Genomic DNA, 17,577 nt, shown 5'->3' on the forward strand with positions numbered 1-17,577 from the left:
AATCTTGAGATTGGTCAGCCAAACTAGGGAATCCGCAGTTTGGGCAGCGCAATCGCTGCACAATCTCGAGATTGTGCAGATTCCAAGTTTGGGTACGACATTAACACATCTGGTACACAGCCGAGCGAACGTTGTGCTGCATTAACAGTACTTTTCTATGATAACACATGTTATACTTTATTGTTCGATGTATATTCAGTACGAAATTGTGAAATTTATTTAAATCATATGTTATCTAAATTACTTATCAAGTTATGGAATCAGGAGACAAATATATAGTTTTCATTCCAATAAATATTTGCGCTAGCGCAGGCCTACTGTTGGCTCTTCACTCCAAAACAACTTTAAGTTTAATATGTGTATCTATACGACGAAACAGCGTCCGACGCTGTTTCAAAAATGTCAATGTTTGGAGCACATTTCTGGCTCAATAAGAACATTTCGTGATGTTTGCATACTGCAAGTATGCTCACAGTAGGTGTATGTAGGCTTTTTGTTGCAAGGTTTATCAACTTTAAAGGACGAAGTAGTGTACTGTATACTGACCATACAGATTTAAAGGTTTTTAAAGGCACAGAAGCCTTTCGCGGTTAAAGTGTTACCAGTCGATGAAATGTAATTTTTATTAGGTGCAAAGTATAGCTCTCACAGGACTCTGAAAAGTTGGTTAACCTTGTTTCCTTATTCACACAAGAATGCTTTAAAAGTGATACCTCAGAAGGTTCATATGTTTTCTTGAGGTGAAAGCAGGGTTCGAAATCAGTAGTCCGTTAGTCCTATACTGCCAGATTTAATCACAGACACTCATAAGTTACAGTAGCAACTAGTCCGGCAGATTACTGGAATGCCAGCATTCATGAACTTTACATAGCACTGTCAGATTTTCACTAACACAAACAACAAAACTTAATAATTTAAATCATTTCTTTTTTCTGTAAGTTATTATAACTCGAAAACAAATTGAACAACTAATTATCAGGAATACTTGAAACTAATATTTGTTATCATGGACACTGCGCAACGCATTGATGAATAACATGGATATTTACGATGAACCTATAATTCTAAACTATCAGAATTGCTCACGAATGACCAGGACCCGGTTCCACAGTCGTGGATTAACTTTAACCCTGAGTTAAGGCTGACTCGGAGTTAAACTCACTAACTCTGAGTTAGTAAACTCCGAGTTAAATTTGGGTTCCATAAACATGAATTAAATCCTGAGTTAAGTAACTCAGAGTTAAATGTTTTAACTCAGAGTTAGTATCCCATAATTCCACGTAGTTAGAACAGACGAACATGATAGATGCATGATAGACGCACAAACATGGTAGAAGGTGTAATGAAAAAACGTTATAATGAAAACCGGCAGCGATAAATAAATGACGGAAAATATTTTGCCAATGCAGGGATTGAACTCTCGACGTTCGCGTCATTAGCACGACGCATGCAGCTATTGCGAAATAGCTAAAAATCGTACATTTTCCCGTATTATCACAGTACGGATGCAGGGATAAGTGTTGGTACGCCATCAATGGCCGACCAATGTACAACAAACGTAAACAAACACCGTATGTTCCAGCGCCCGCGGGGGATCGGACACAGGCCAGTACTAGATTAACTAATTAGCTCTAGTACTAGTATCCTAGAGCTAAACTAACCTTGTAGAATATAGTCTTCAAAGTCTAAAGGATCATACCGAAGACTATCTATAACTAAATCGAATGTACAACTTGATTTTTAACCCTGAGTTAAGAGTTTAATCTAGGTGCATACCAGAGTTAAATTTTAACTCAGAGTTGGGCATATTTAACTCAGAGTTAAAGTTAATCCACGACTGTGGAATGGAATTTAACTGTGAGTTAACTTTTAACTCGGAGTTAAGAGTTAATCCACATCTGTGGAACCGGGTCCAGATTACAAAATCTAGTAGTTTGTATGAGTACCAGATAAAGAGGGTGAATTTCGCACCCCGTGAAAGCAAAAAATTTCGAAGTTGATTGAAAAGTAAACAGCAATTTTAAAAGACGTATGGAGTGCAGTTTTTTATGTAACAAAGGTAAATTGTAAAATTATAAAGAATTTATGTACAACTACAACCCCACCGGCTGAATGGTTCCCACCATTTAGCAGACTAAGGAGCTGCAGTAAAAGTGATGCAAATTGCAAAAGCAGTAAATGTGATGCTTTGACCAATCGGGTGTTCCGCGTTGCTCTTTATGGTGTTGTATGCTTTCAAGTTAGTAATCGCGTTTCGAGTTTTATTTTTAGCTCATCTGACGTAGTCAGATGCAGCTTGTAGAATCGCATGATTGTCTGTGCGTGCGTGCATCCGTGCGTGCGTCTTGTCAACAGTTGGGCACAATTCTAAATGGCTAGACGTACGGATTCGAAAGTTGGGACGTGGGGGGGTGGGGTAATCAGAATACGAGTTGGGATGTTGAAGCTGGTGGTCAAAGGTCAAGGGGTGTAAAAGAAGGTGGAACATTCCCTCCTTAACTTAAGGTATAGGGAGGAAATGCAGAATTGCGGCACAAATCTAAACGGCTCGACCTAGGCTCGTGATAGTCGGTGTATAGCATCATGGTAGGAAAAGCCATCACTGTGCTGAAATTGGAGGTCAAAGGTCAATGGGGCACAGGGCAGATTTTAGACATTTTCTGAGGACATGGTCTGACGGAGCGATTGGAAAACTTTTTTGTTTCAGCGGAGACCTACCATTTTTATGGCTTTATTGAAAGGACCATGAAATGTACTTTCCGCTGAAATACGAAGAGTAAGTGTCGGATAACCTTTTGACCCTCAAGAAGAGGGTTAAACATTGATTTGTTGACTGTTAACAAAGGATTGAACTGCTTTTGCTATTATTAGAGCCCATACCTGTGTGAATGTGAGGCTACAGTTGCACAGTTTAATTGCAAAGGCAAATGTTTGTTGAACAAGGTTTACGCTCCTTAAATCATAATATTTTCTAAAGCAGTCTGTCTATAGCACCCTGAAGGCTGAATCAGTGAATGCTCCCATGGGTAGGCAAAAACACGGGGCAGCCCATGGCTGGCACGCTTCTAATCATAATTGTTGCCTGCCAACCTGCAATGCACATGTGTCTGCAATGCTTAGAGATTAGGTGGGTGCGAAAGTGTAGCTGATATATTTGTTCGAATTGGCTACGAAAGTCAAACAAGAATAAAGAAGACTTATGTATAAGACGTCTTGCTATGCACAAATGAATTTATCAGCAGAACACCAGACACCAGATGAGCCCTGTCGCACTGCGGCACTTGTTATATAATATGATACGTTGTGTCCGTCTTGATAGATCTGCTCACATGATAATGATATTGTCTGGCTATATAATCTAGTAGATTATGTTATTGCATCTAAGGTAGAAGACCTTTAGCAGTCCTATGTGTTCGTACTTGAAGTGCTTGAGTGATGAGAACTAAACAGACACCACTTCTGAGTGGCAATAAAGTCCCAGTGTAACAGATTGTAATTTAAAATTTTGTTCAACCCTAGTATCAGTTTTATGTAAATTTGAAAGATATTTTTCACACTAATTAACTACTCAACTTGAATTGCATCAAGGGCCAAGGTTCAACCTTAATGTAAAAATGTTGTCGCAAGCGTAACCGTGGTCAGAAACGCTCGATCCAAAAAAAATTGCAAAATATAGTCTCACCTCACAGCAGATATATATATCACTGATTACACTAACTTGAAAAACACTAAGATTTTTATGCAGTTATAAATAGCATAGAAAATTGGATATGAACACATCGTAACACAAGGAAAATAACATCGAGTCGCGAGATTTGTTAAATGTGTCAACTTGTAATTTGTTCATTTCAAGCGAGATACAAAAAGGTTTTGCGAGAGATGTGTAAGTCTATGGGCGACAGCTGGCGCTAGTAGCACTACTAACTGGTCCCAGATTACAAGAAAAGGGTCACTGGTAATCGAACTTACATGTTTCGGTGAATACGAAGGTTCTAATACATTTCATCGTTACTCTAGACAGTCGCTATTACTCAAGCAATAACAGTAGGTGATTAAACAGTCATAAAAGTGGGGGAAAACACTACATAATTCTCGTAGATATGGCTTTAAGAAACAAATTACGCAAAGAGAGCCGCACGAGCAAAGAGAAAAAATACTGGTTCCTATCTTGAAGTGACAGAGCTCTAAAATATCCTTTTCCATATGGGTTTTCGGTTCTCCATGTAAAATGAATAGTGAGTGAAGTGCATTTAACAGCTATGTGTAGCCACTGGTTTGTGCTCTGTCTTGCACTAGTGAGTGCCTTCACCAAGGTTCAGAAAACGTTAGCACATTTAAACAAACAGCAAAATACTGAATGAATTGGTGATACAACTTTTTGTTCAAACTTGTTCACCAGAAATGTATGTTTAAAAACTGCACAGATACTTTCAGGCAGCAGATCTAGAAAAGTGGAAATATGGTTATTTCGACCCACTTCTAGCAATATTAATAAGGTTCCAGTTGAATAATTGTGAAACATACTCTCGGTAGTTATACGTTCATATGAATTTCAATAAAGCAGAGAATGTTAATTATGTATGGCATGTTTGTGCACTAATGGTACTGCCACATAATGAACCTAAGACATCTCTCTTTATCAAAAAAATTGCCTAACTGAACCAACGAGGATCATTAGCATTGTTCCCTTGATGCAAATTTGGAGGCCAATTATAAATAGCATCCATAGTCATCCACATGCGTGGCTTCCTTTCAGAGTGTACGAGTATTGATAGATCTTACGTACGAGAATTTCGTTACATGTTGGTCATGCTTATTAGTGTTTACTTCATGAAGGTATGACGCACGTTCCTTTTCATTTATATACTGTAATAATCAATGACGCCTGAATTTTTAAAAGCTGCGCTGCAGGCCTGTTTGCTTAAGTACGTGTTTTTCGCTTGCAGGTTGTGAGAGTCGACGGAGTGACGTTCACCAAGTTTGCCCAAAGATCACGAGCCGAGAGAGAACGCTTGGAAGCGTAGTGTGTCTGCACCAAGGTAAGTTACTGGAAGTTAGTGACGTAATTTTTGTATGCAGGTGTAATAGGTAGTGCTTAGTCACCTAAGCATTATCTATTATGTATACATATATAGAAGTTATTATATATGTGTGTTATGCCAATGAGTGATGTTATTTTCTGTACATGATTTTTACATCTATTTAACTTTATCTTTTAACACTTATGTCAACAACATCAAAAATATATGCCGATGAGATAGCCAGTAGGCATGCAGAGTGCGTTTCGAGGTTTATACATGTATGTTTGAGTGCTTGCAGTGTTTGTAATTCAGAAATTGTAGTTTTCTACTGCTTTGGCTCACGAAAGGATGATCGTTAATGTTACTGTAAAGGCATCTGTTTTGTGGAAATAGGGCGAAATTGTGCTGGGTCGTCTGCTTCTTGAGGAAATGTTTATTTTGGGTACGTTTGGAAAATATCGCCTTTGCAACTTTCATGCCCGTAAGCATGCACATCCTCATTACGTTGTCTCAGCAAGTATGCATTTGCAAACGTCGTGGCGACTGACCCATATATCGTCTGCACATCACTGTAGATGTCGAACGTAGCCAATCAGAGAAAGCTGGTGGAGCAGCTGAGAAGGGAGGCCGGAGTTCGCAGGCAGCCCCTGTCCGCATGCATCGAGGATCTAAAGAAATACTGTGAAGACCACAGGTGAAAACACATCTCCTCTTGGTTTGGTGTTCCTAACCGGTTTCAGTAGCCCACGTTGCTTCACGATATCGTATCGTCCTTCCAGATTCTAAATCTTGAGTATAAAGGAAAGGAAGGTGTTTGCCAAGTTTTTATGTCAAATTTTGTTTTGCGTCTGACGGACTAAACACGGAAATGTTTTAAAACGCACCTAATACTACCGACCAGCCAGCGTGCGAGTCGTTGCGTCGCTCCACTAGTAGATGGTTCCAGATGCCGTGCGCCCACGCCCGGGCGTGAGTACTGCCACGCTGCCTGTTAATGCAGCAAGCGATGGTAAATAGCCCGAGCTATCAGCACCTGTTATCATTCTGCTGCATCAAAAGCTCGCGCTGCTGGTCTGCGGGCGCCACGCTGGCTAGCAAATTTTCGAAGTTTTTACGTAATAATCACGGACTCGCCGATATCAGGCAGAGTTAATTGGCAGTCCGTATACATTTCGTAGGAGTCCGTATATTTTGCTACGGACTAATTAGCTGGGTAATTTTTCGTAGCTGTCCGTATTTTGCGATTTGGAACATTTCCGTGTTTAGTCCGTATTTTCTACGACTTTCTAATTCATAGTGTAATGTAACATGTTATACAGATAAGCATGCTGCTGTAAGTTTTTATTAGATTTATCTCCTACCACAGCTGATACAGCATTGTGGCATAATTAGCTTACTAGAAGCAAATGATCTTTGCCCTGACATTACTATAAAATTTTACGTATTTACAATTTTTATACTAGGTGAGCTGTTTTACCTATTGCCCCTCTTTGACCGCATTTAATCTGGGAGGTTTCAATACATAATGCCGTAGCGCATTCATATTAAAGTTGCCATTTTCCTGCTATCGCACCCAATCACGTCCCAAACAACGAAACGGAACAAAATGAAATAAATTGTCATTCTGCAGGAATGAGGATGTTCTTCTGGTGGGATTCGCGACTGACAAAGCAAACCCCTTCAAGGAAAAGAGCTCCTGCACAGTATTATAATGACAGATGCTAGACTCGTTGCAACGGTGGCCACGCTGCAAATCTACTCGTGTGAACATTATTGGTAACGCAAATATTTTTGAAGGTCGTGACGATGCCAATGGCAATGATATATGCAAGATGGCATCATTGGTTGTTTGAGGTTCGGCTGTGAGCATGATTAAATCATACTCGATTCGTTTCACAGTGTCGTGTTTTCATGGTTAATGGCTGTCACAGTGCAACTACCTTGTCATTGTTGGAAATTATTCTCGAGCGTAAAACTGACATCACGAAATGTAATGGTAAGCAATTGGCATATCTTTGTTGCTTCTTTCTATCTTCACTATCTGGTTGTGTCAAAATCATATCTAATTGTCAAGAATATGATAAATCAGGCATGTTAAAATGAAACCTGATGAACAGTGATGATGAATGTATCCGCAAAACCAAACCTCTATCATTATTATGTCGGCTTTATAATAGTTTTTGCGTGATTGATTTCAGCTTGTTTATATGTGTACTGGCAATGCTGTTGTCTGTAATACCACAAACTGTGCCTGAGATAATGTAAATCTAGTCTGTTTAGCATCAGCTGTGTGTTGTCAAACACTGTTCTCTCACTGTCGTCGCGTTGTAGTGGGTGCATGGCATACGTGCCAGCATTCCTGACTAAACTTTCACGGAGTCCTGGTTGTCACATTAAACAAAATCGCACTGAATGAATTTGGCAAGTGCGCGCATTTGCAATGGTGAGAGCTATGGTTGAACAAATGCGTCCTATAGAAGCAATCTAAACAGAATTGTCCAGCTACCATGCGCGGTCGATGCATTTGCTCGCGCGTTAGTAAGTTTAAAGGGGGGGTTGCATTTTTACTTTGCACTGTTTACGTCCTAAGTGTAATGTGTGCATCAACGAGCTGCCAAATATGTATACTGGTAGAAATACGTGTCAAACTTGAGCTTGATATGTAGAATGTGAATAGAAGACATTGCTAACAGAATCACGTAGCTGAATGATGATGACAGCGAGGTTTTGCTAGTACATTACGAAAGGAGTTTAACTAGCTGAAAATTCGTAGGATAGAATACCATCTGAAAATCTTGAGAGTCGATGGTTTTTTGCCCTTTCCATTTTTATTTAAATTTTTTTATCACATGCCACATATCAATTGCTCAACGATTAAGTAATTGTTTTTTGAATGATGAAGATGATATATTTAGATAATCAGGCTGCGCGGGCGGTCGCTTAATGCGCCGCTAGCGTCAAAGTATTTTTTCTTTTCACCAAGCCTTAACAGAGACAATCGTGCGTACTAGGCCGAGCATGTTTTTAGAGTGTCCTTATATTTATGCAGCTGCGTGACCTTTAGACCTGTAACACGTGTAATCTTGTGCCGTCCGAACGATCCTTGGCTTCACTATGAGCATGGCCGTGGTAAAAACTCCATCGCAACGTGCTCATCAAAACTGAATTGGATTTTGCGCGCTTGATCTCTCGGCGTAATGCTAGTCATTTTCAGTTCAGCGGGTGCGGAACGGTTGACTGGCAACGTTTTTCTCTCGGCGTTTTGCTCAGTGAGTGTCACTACAAAGTATTCACCTGTAGTGCTTTTTTTTCATTTGTAATTGAATTAAATGTGACACGCGTCGTTACGGGGGTGTGTCCACGTCACACCACTGCCTAGCCGCTGTTGCCAAGTTCCATTGCAGGCAAATGTAGCAGGTGTGTGTGTGTGTGTGTGTGTGTGTGTGTGTGATGCCATCAAACTAGCAATTAGACAAGGCTGAGAAATCCTCTCTTTTGGTTGTTGGGGGTTGTCTCCTTGAATATTCCATGACTGTATTTCTTTATGGTATGGTATTATAGATTGATCGTAGGGGTATATTTCACCAATTTCCTATTTTGTTAGTGGAAAGCTTTTATGTTGTTGTGTCGTATTTAAGCAAAAAGTATCCATGCACGTTTTATCGGTAGTTGTTCGTATGTGTGTGTGCAGTTGTGAAATGCTTGTTTGGTTGTAAGAATTAGGATACGTAGAATAGAATCGCCACCTTATTGGTCACCCTTAGATCGCGAATGGCGATGTGCTTAGCTGGCAATCTGCCAAATTTTCCTGGTTGTGCAGCAAGTTTGTCATCGGTGCAATGTGAACATTCACTTTCTACTACTAGCAGTAGTCGCCAAATTGAACGCATGGGTATGTGTGAAGGTTAAGGAAAAATGATTTTATGGAGAAAACGGAGCTCACGAGCATAGAAATTTTAGTTGTGCTTCTACCTCATTTTTTTATTTTTATTGGCAGAAGAAGCTAATTAGCAGGTCCAAGCTGTTAGCTGGAAGGAAATCATGTTGAGTGTCAACTGTAATTTTAAGCCATACGTAAGGTGCCAACAGTCGTTTTAAATTAGTTATTACATTATTACCGTTTAGTAGCCTAAATGCTATTTCCAGTACTATGTATTTGACAAGTTTCTCGTTCTCATAAGCTGAGCGCGGTAGTGCCTTTGCTATAATCCGGCCACAGTTTCTATTCAAAGCCGTATCCGCTTCGTAACAGACACGACATGGGCAGATATGCAACGAAAAGAGAAGGAAATGCTGGTCCATTCGTTTCATTCTAGGTCCGTGTAACTGCTAAAACATTGTATAAAATAAAGGTTTTGCCATCTAATTTGTTGTTGTTTTTGATGGTGTGGATTTCTACTGGTGTGCTTACAGAGTTTTTGAATGGTTCGTGTTGTAAGTCATTTTGTGCAAAATCTGATGAAGCCATGTGGACCCAAAAAAACGAAGAAAATGCACGTTAAAGTAGGTAATGATTTCCTAAAAGTTTCCACGTTGCAGTCAAACAATGAACAAATAAGGCAATGGTAACACAAATAATGAACTGTCCATGAGATCTGAGACCATTTATTTTCATATCATATACCCTATTTTACATTTTCCCTGTATAAAAGTAAAACGTTAATATTTCATTTTCATTTCAACAATTGAAGAATTATGAGTACATGCTCTGGTTTACAATGGTAACTACTAACTACTACATACACTCACTATAAGAAAGATCAGAAACTAATCCGAACATCATACATAATATATTATAACATAATATCATTTAAATAGCACTGTGTGCTATTTCTGTGTTCAATTCCGCAGCACTGGAAGTGGCAAGCAAGTGCACAAAAGAACAACATATTTGGGTAGATTTTGTTACAAAGTGCTCACGCATGCCCTTCATAATTAAAATATCAAATGCACCCGTGTATAACAATGTATTGGAAGTTATGTACAACGCAATTGAACATTTCATTACATGAAGCCACTGGCAGGCACTGGCATTGGCAAACGATCCTTGTAACAGACACACACCAACAGTCCAGTGAACAGTTTTGCAAATGACACTGCTGCCAACTAATGCAACTCAGTGGCGTTTTAGGTAGGTTTAGGAAGCCATAAAAACTCGCTCCAATAGCTGGGGCACATGGAAGGTAGTGCTATCTCGACTTGTCGGATGCATTGTTGCATGTACGCATTTACCAAGTTTATACGTGCCTTCCTCGTGAAAATACAATTTAATGGCATAGTCAGTTAGTCACACAAGATCTTCCCGCTATGAACCCTGCAGCCTGTCCATAAAATGCCCACCATGAATGAACACTATCACCATTCCAGATATTTTATCACCATTCCGATATCCTGGTGCCTATCAGCAGTGAAATCTATATGTACTGCAAATCACCAGTTCTGACTATCACCCACGTCCGTATATGGCGGTCTTAGTTACTTCGACTTCTCGAAATACAGTTTTCTTTCTTCGTTTCCAACAGCTGCTTTCTGGGTAAGTTTAGCGTATTGATTTCCCGGGCCTCGACCAGCTTTTTCCAGGAAATTCCTCATACTCATCCCCCCTCTGTCAAGCGCAGCAGCCGCAGCAGCAGCATCACCGATGACTCAGCAACGCTAGCTGCTACCGATCTATTTACGGTTAGACTGTCCCCGCACGCTCTCAACATAGGATGCGCTCGTAGGCGGCATTAGCTCTTAAATGTCAACACGACCGGTAGCTGAATGTACCGGTAATATAAAGGTCAGTAGTTGTGAATAAGTTTACCGGTTACAACCCCGTGTTGTGTGCACAAACAAGTTCCAAAGTTCGGATACATAGTGGAATGGCAATCGTTCCTGAAACGCACAACGCACCAACGCCACAACCATGATGATGATGCTGACAATAATCACCATCATAATCATCATCATCGTCAACAACAACATCATCATCATCACCATCAACAACAACGTTATCACCATCATGAACAATAACATTGTCAATTGTGACATCATCATTGTGGCAGCAGCAGCATCACTGCTTGATCAATAAATCCACTCTCTGAGTCATTCACATGATATATACACTTTTAACTTGTCATCATATTTAAGAGGTGTTGCACTTGATCTTGTATGCAAATTGTATGCAATAATGGCATCAAATTCATCCTACATTAACAATTGCACTATTTCAATCCTCTAACGCCACTTTCGCCAGCGAGTGATGTTTTACGACACCATAAAATAACACGCGAGCAAATGTTCACTGGAAAATCCGTGTTAGACGTAATGTTAGCTGCGTGGCTCTCACAAATTAACCTTATTAAATAACATTTACCTTTCTCATATATGCAACTGCTGGCTCATTTGATTGCAAAAACCGGAGCCATTTATCTAAATGCACCAGAACCAATAACATCATTAACATGGTGAACGGCATTGGGCAGGTACAGGATAGGAAAGCCTGCATAATATAGCCGCATCGCGTAATCTAATCCTCACCAGCATACATACTGGCGACTTCCTGTGTAGCTGCACAATCATCATCCGCTGCGACTCCATACGTCACACAATGGCCAGACTCAACTCGCAGTCTCGTGCCTTTCCAAACTCTAGCTGTTCCACGGAGGGGGTGATCAGCACACTTCAAGGCCATTCCTTCGCGTGACGATGACGTACACGTCTCGTCTCGCTACCTCATGTCTACGGAGTCCACATCACGTGCGGAGCATCGTTTTGAACGCGTCCTTTCACAGAAAATTTTTCTGGAATGCGTGCGTCCATGGTACCATTGAAACGGGAAGGTACTCGTTCGAGGAAGGGATCTCTCGACAAACCTTATCATCCCGGAAGTTCTATAATCGGTTGATGGTACAGGTCGTAGATGTTTTTGCAATATTCTATTAGCTTGTCCTCACTGTGTGAACTGTTGTTCCATCCACACGGATACTGCAATAGCAAACATTTGAGTTCAATGTGCAGTTTGATTGAATCAGAAGTAGATAATAGGGCCCTAGGGTGTAGTAGTCCCTGTTATCTACTTCTGATTGAATGTATCAAATGAATAGTGCTAGTGAACTTCCACTCACTGTCATTTCACTCATCCATATATGCTTTTATGTGTTGTTTGTAAACAGAAAATGCCTGTGTGCTTACATACCATGAATGATAATGACAGTATAACCTTAACAGTACTACATGTCATATTCATGATCAAATCTTGATAATATCTACATTCAACGTACTGCGAATGTGCGGTAGTTTTGCACTTGTTACTTTCTTACCTGGACAAGTACACAGTTGTAGTCCTGCTCTTCTGTGGCACATGTGTGTTTATCGACTTCTCCAACAGGACTTAGAAGTACTTCTGGTACATCCTCCAGCATTTTGGACAGCTTCTCAGCACTGTCAACCTAAAAGAACATATCGATGCGTGTATGCGTGTGCAATATCGCCCACAACACAATTTCATGAGCTGTTATTTCCCGAGTTTACCTGTATTATATCACTGAAATTTTTGTGGCACATTTGACATTATTAAATCACCTTTTATTTATCATCATATCATGTTCACACATTATTCGCATCACTCTTTAGTTACTCGAGTAACTCTAATCAATCAAGTAAACTGTGATAGTCTACAAAAGCTTCAATATTGTGATAATAGTGCAATAATGTTCAGAGAGCTCTAAAAATGCTCATTGCACGTCTTTCATGTAGAAATATATATACTGAAACACGTTATTTTATCAACACATAGCGCTGTCTATACTGCCTGCTACATAATAGCAAGATAATAGCCAACAGCTGGGTGAAAGTCCTGCTTGTGAATAGCTGCCAGCAGGACTGTGTCAGTGACATGTATACAAGGACATTGGTACAGAGTACAGGCCACCGCATACACGCTCTAAAGGTTGCGCAACTAAAGCAGGTGCATGTTTGTTGCGGGTTACTTACCTATTGCAACATTTTTTTTACATTCCAGCGCAACAGCCATGCACGCACGTGCGCCATTCAATTTCGACACACCTCCAAAGTAATGGGAACTTACGAAGTGGTGTGGAATATTTTGCGTGATAGGGGATTTTTATCGAGCTCGAGGGTGGTAAAATTCCACTGGGAATACTACAATACTCGTGAATGAGGGTGGTAAAATTCCACTGGGAATACTACAATACTCATGAATGAGGGTGGTAAAATTCCACTGGGAATGCAACAATAACCGTGAATGAGGGTGGTAAAATTCCATTGGGAATGCTACAATACTCGTGAATGCAGTTCTTCATAAATAATAAAGGTGTGTGCAAACATTACGTGAATGCATGATACGCATGATGTAACGATGTTTACATTCCCATTTGTACAGCAAAATGTTACACACCCACTGTGGTCACAAAGATGTTTCATCACTGTGTACCTGACATTTATTTGGTACCATTTATCCCAGTGAAAGTTTTGGGGTAGGGATGGTACTTGTGTGTACCTGAATTTTTACAAGAAACAAAATAATTATGAACCAAAATGCAAATTCATGAAATCATATTTAGAGAATAAGCAATGCCAAGATGATATTCGATTTTTTAGACCATTCACATGCAATTATTGCTAAATCTGCTACTAAATTTAAGATATGCCAAAACCGTGCAAATCTAAATATGAAGTAGATCCAAATCAAACTTACCATGAGCAGACGTAGGTTGCTCTCCCAACAAAAGGCCTCTATCAGTGTGTAATGAATATGCAGAGATACGTCGCTAAACCGGCTTCGTGGCAAAATTACAAGCATCACAGAGTTTGGCTCCCTGTAAAAACGAAAGTACCAACACTTATACTTACGCACGCACGCACGCAGCAGGCATGCACGCACTTAAAAGCTATATACAATCTGTGCAATTATTCAATATCTATATGAGAATAAATGATAATATTTGAGGGAAAGTTTTGCCATCTCTCTGAGTGCCTCTGTAGCGGATGACAACAAATTCAACAATGCATAATTACAATGTGTCTTTGCTAATACGTAGTATCAAGAGTATACTGATGAGGCTGTGCGACTGATTGTCTATACAATTGTATTGTACAAAGTGATTAGCAAGACCGTTTCTTGGCGCTAAGTATACGTAGTATTAGATTGATAAGAAGGGAATTGTTACCACACGGTGCTTCCAACCTACTAGTACTACCCGGTACTATTACTTACAATTCAAGAACTTTGGCAGCAGGATATATGCCACATGTCACTCTTCCTTGCTGTTTAGCATGCACGAGGACATCTTCCAGGATGGCACCTATGTCACTGTTAGTATGTGCCACTTGTGTTGTACTGCAAAGACAACACGTGGCAATTATTTATAGACATGGAACGTGTGAGTGGTAAAAGTTAGTAAACCTAAAGCTGCTAAGAACCCCTCTAAAACTATTATAACAATTATGATACTGTTGTGGTAGAATCTAGCTCTACCGGTGAAGCCCCTTCGCTCCCGCTACAGTAAGCCTCTTGTGTAAGGTGCCTACAGTAAGCTTCTTGTAATGGGAGCAAAGGGAGCAAAGCTAGCAGTGTAATATTACTATTAGCATGGTGTACACAATTAATGCTGTCAAGGTTGATAATAACGCAGTTTATTACATTCACGCATTCAGCTCTCTACCTATGAAACCTTTCGTTCTGCAACAGGTTGGCATAGCAAAGTACAACACTGACATATCTACACAGTATATTATAGCCAGAAATCGATAATAGCATAATTAGCATATTTCACCGTTGTTCTTGAAATACTGCCGATCACTCGATCATGCTTTGACCCCGGCAAGTATAGGCACATATGCATCAACAACAACACAAACCTCGTATTGTGCACATGGCATGCGCACGCCTTCGATTTCCTACTGCCGCACGAGATGCAGAACATCTTGGGATGCTGATGCCTGGTTGCCACGGTAACGCCGGACTGTTTACACGACAACACACTGCGATCGGTCACCGTAGGTCCCGTGGGTCTGCTCTCACTAAGATCGAAGGAGACTTGTTTTCTCACTCTAGGTTTTGCTCGATGGTTCTGTTCTACTGTAAATACATTGCACGTCGGTTCATTCCTGCGCAGGTTTGAACTCCCGAATTCGTTTGTCGATCTGGCCGGTTTTGTCACGTAACTGAGTTCGAAAAGGTTTTTTAGGAATTCGACCACAGCATAAAACCGGGAATCGGTGTTTTCCTCTTGACTGCCGTCATCTTTTTGTTCCCGAATACACAGTGGAAAGCATGCCATCGTGAATATATCGAATAGCTGTTTGTGCCAACTACGCATGGACATGTACGAACACGTCGCATGGCAAGAAGCGGCATCTATCCATCGCTACGAATCAATCCACGGTTACTTCTGAAATTGCGCGCTTAAGCACCGAAAATATCCACGGAATACTCTCAATAGGCTCCCCCAATGTACTTTCTCAGCGTTAGTCACTGATCGCCGAAACTCTATGCACAGCACAAACACACCGAATAAAATATATCAGAACACGCGACAATGTACCTGACGAAACTCACTGCTGACGACTGCTCGACGTACTACGAAAATATAGAGCTGTGGCATGTGATGATCTCACCGCTGCACACGTGGTCAAACAGGCGATGATTCATCGCTACCGAATGTCTGTTTCCAGCCAATGAGCGTTGAGTTCATATTCGGTGCCTTTTGCAATTTTATTCGCGTCGTTTCTCGCCACTAGATGGTGCTGTGCGAACACAAATTTCTCATTTCCGATCCGGCGATTATACAACGAGAACAAGAATACATGAACACACACACAAACAGTGAGTAGTGAGTACAGGTCTGTGAAGTGTTGTGAGTTGGTCTTCGCTGTTCCTTGTCTGTGTTGTGTAGCACATCACGCTTCATCACATCTTATTGACGTCGTAAGTTACTAAATTACACCGGCAGTTGAACACATGCAGTAAACGATCGACGTCAGCCATGTCAAAGCTCTTAGACTGTGGGTTTGTAGCCTAAAACGGCTCTGTAACAGTAAATCTTACATTCTACTAAAACCTACGATACTAGTAGACTAGTAACTAGTCAAGTAGATGACTACTATCGCTAGTGCGCAAATCAGCTTTAAGGCACCTTAAAATACAGCGAAGTGATGCAGACAGATTTCTGTCGTAATCCACATCAACTGATGCACAGCGACTCCGATATCAAGGAATATGCAAAAACCGCTTAACTCTAACCCTAACCCTAAGCCGCTCAAAGTTATGGCTACGCGTAACGACACCTATTAGGTACTCAACAACGAATGATGTTAGAAGGAAAGTAAGTATGACTTAGCATAGTCGTACGTGACGGTGAGTAATAGACGGCTTTTCTGTGCACAAGTATATGCCAATGCGCCTGTATGAATAATCGAGAGCGAAGTTTCTGTGGTTTGCCACCGAGTTTATGATACGCGAAGCAATATACTCGAGTTGCAATATCACTAACTGACTAGATGTGGAGTAAAGCCATCCTGAGGAGTGGAATCCACATAGTATTGCGATTGTAGCCATCGCGTCGCTGGACTAAGTATTACGGTGTCAGAGTATACTCAAGAGCGTCACAGAAATTGCTGTGGTGGGTAAATATCAGAGTCTGCGAGGCTAATGGTCGTAGATCTTCATTGCCCCATATTTATGTAAATAGTATGGTCAGCCCAAGTGTTGGTCGTCCACGACCGTCTATGTAAACAGAGGATAAACATGGTAACGTTCGCGAGACTTTACTAACAAGGTACCTTAAAGACATCAAAAATTTCATCTCGGATGGGATTCACAAACATCCCTTTTGTTATTTGATAATTGGTAAAGATAAAGGTAAATAATATCCTGGGTATGGCATTTATACCGTGTGGGGATGGGGGTCTTCACATAAAAGAATTTCTGTTGAAAAAATTTTTGGTTTCATTTCAGACTTGATAGCTGTTTTGCCGTTTCGAATCGTAGCCTATGAAATTTCAAGCTAAGGGTCAGTCGCCTACCTCACCAGTACCGGGCCGCGATCGTTGGCTCAGCAGCTTTCAGCAAGTTTCATATCCGTTATTAACTATCAACACCGAAGGAGTCCGACGAATAAACTCCAAAGCTACAGGCGTTGTTAATAGCGATGTAGAAGATTATAATCTCAATGCCTTTTCCAACTAAAGTCTAGCATTTAACATTTCAAAGCTTCGACAAACTTAGCGATCGACAGCACAGTCAATAGATCCTCGATCTAACCTAGAGTATAAAGCATCTTGCACATCGCAAATACAACTTAGCTGTGGTTGTCTGTGTAGCATGTATACTTCCTCTAGTCAGCCTAACCAAATCCCGGTGGTTGGTATCTCTTGCATTGTGTGAGTAATTTGGTATTGCAGCCATCAGCACCAATGCCGATCTACGGACCGGTGAATTTTGCCCAGCGCGACGTTGCCGCCGCACGCCAGTAGGCAAAGCAATGCCACTATATGTAAATTCCTCTCTCATCTCTCTCTCACTCCTGCCAGCACGTCTTGCAGCAAACTA

At 40.7% G+C, this 17,577-nt stretch overlaps 2 protein-coding genes and 1 long non-coding RNA gene across 4 annotated transcripts in view; 2 read left to right on the top strand and 1 right to left on the bottom strand.

Annotated features, from left to right (window-relative positions):
• LOC106813693 (guanine nucleotide-binding protein subunit gamma-1-like) overlaps window positions 1-9,387 on the top strand; it is a 20,024-nt gene extending 10,637 nt beyond the window's left edge. Inside the window, exons 2-4 of the mRNA XM_014817901.1 lie at window positions 4,947-5,039; window positions 5,597-5,715; window positions 6,652-9,387. Of these exons, the coding sequence (XP_014673387.1) occupies window positions 5,597-5,715; window positions 6,652-6,733 (201 nt within the window). The 5' untranslated portion in view covers window positions 4,947-5,039 and the 3' untranslated portion in view covers window positions 6,734-9,387. The remainder of the gene's footprint in view (window positions 1-4,946; window positions 5,040-5,596; window positions 5,716-6,651) is intronic.
• Window positions 9,388-9,599: 212 nt separating this feature from the next.
• On the bottom strand, window positions 9,600-15,604 carry LOC106813691 (growth arrest and DNA damage-inducible protein GADD45 beta-like). Of its 2 annotated transcripts, XM_014817899.1 has the most exons (6): window positions 15,572-15,603; window positions 14,886-15,105; window positions 14,242-14,364; window positions 13,723-13,843; window positions 12,326-12,454; window positions 9,600-11,990 (listed from the first exon to the last, which is right to left on the bottom strand). In XM_014817899.1, the coding sequence occupies exons 2-6, from the start codon at window positions 14,948-14,950 to the stop codon at window positions 11,883-11,885; spliced, it is 546 nt and encodes a 181-aa protein (XP_014673385.1). In that variant the 5' UTR covers window positions 14,951-15,105; window positions 15,572-15,603; the 3' UTR covers window positions 9,600-11,882. The 2 variants fall into 2 exon arrangements, with proteins under 2 accessions (XP_014673385.1, XP_014673384.1); XM_014817898.1 differs by having other exon boundaries at window positions 14,886-15,604.
• Window positions 15,605-15,859: 255 nt separating this feature from the next.
• Window positions 15,860-17,577, top strand: part of LOC106813694 — a 4,752-nt gene continuing 3,034 nt past the window's right edge. The window contains exon 1 of the long non-coding RNA XR_001394496.1: window positions 15,860-15,954. This is a non-coding gene — a long non-coding RNA (uncharacterized LOC106813694). The remainder of the gene's footprint in view (window positions 15,955-17,577) is intronic.

This window comes from Priapulus caudatus, unplaced genomic scaffold (genome assembly GCF_000485595.1).
Source record: "Priapulus caudatus unplaced genomic scaffold, Priapulus_caudatus-5.0.1 Scaffold810, whole genome shotgun sequence".
NCBI lineage: Eukaryota > Metazoa > Priapulida > Priapulimorpha > Priapulimorphida > Priapulidae > Priapulus > Priapulus caudatus.

Bases quoted from the DNA above. Each gene is read 5' to 3' on its own strand.
- LOC106813691 (XM_014817898.1), bottom strand. From the start codon at position 15,352: ATGTCCATGCGTAGTTGGCACAAACAGCTATTCGATATATTCACGATG. The intron at 14,365-14,885 runs GTTTGTGTTGTT...TTGTCTTTGCAG, and splicing joins TGCCATGTGCACAATACGAG to TACAACACAAGTGGCACATA. The intron at 12,455-13,722 runs GTAAGTTTGATT...ATGTTCTTTTAG, and splicing joins GCAACCTACGTCTGCTCATG to GTTGACAGTGCTGAGAAGCT.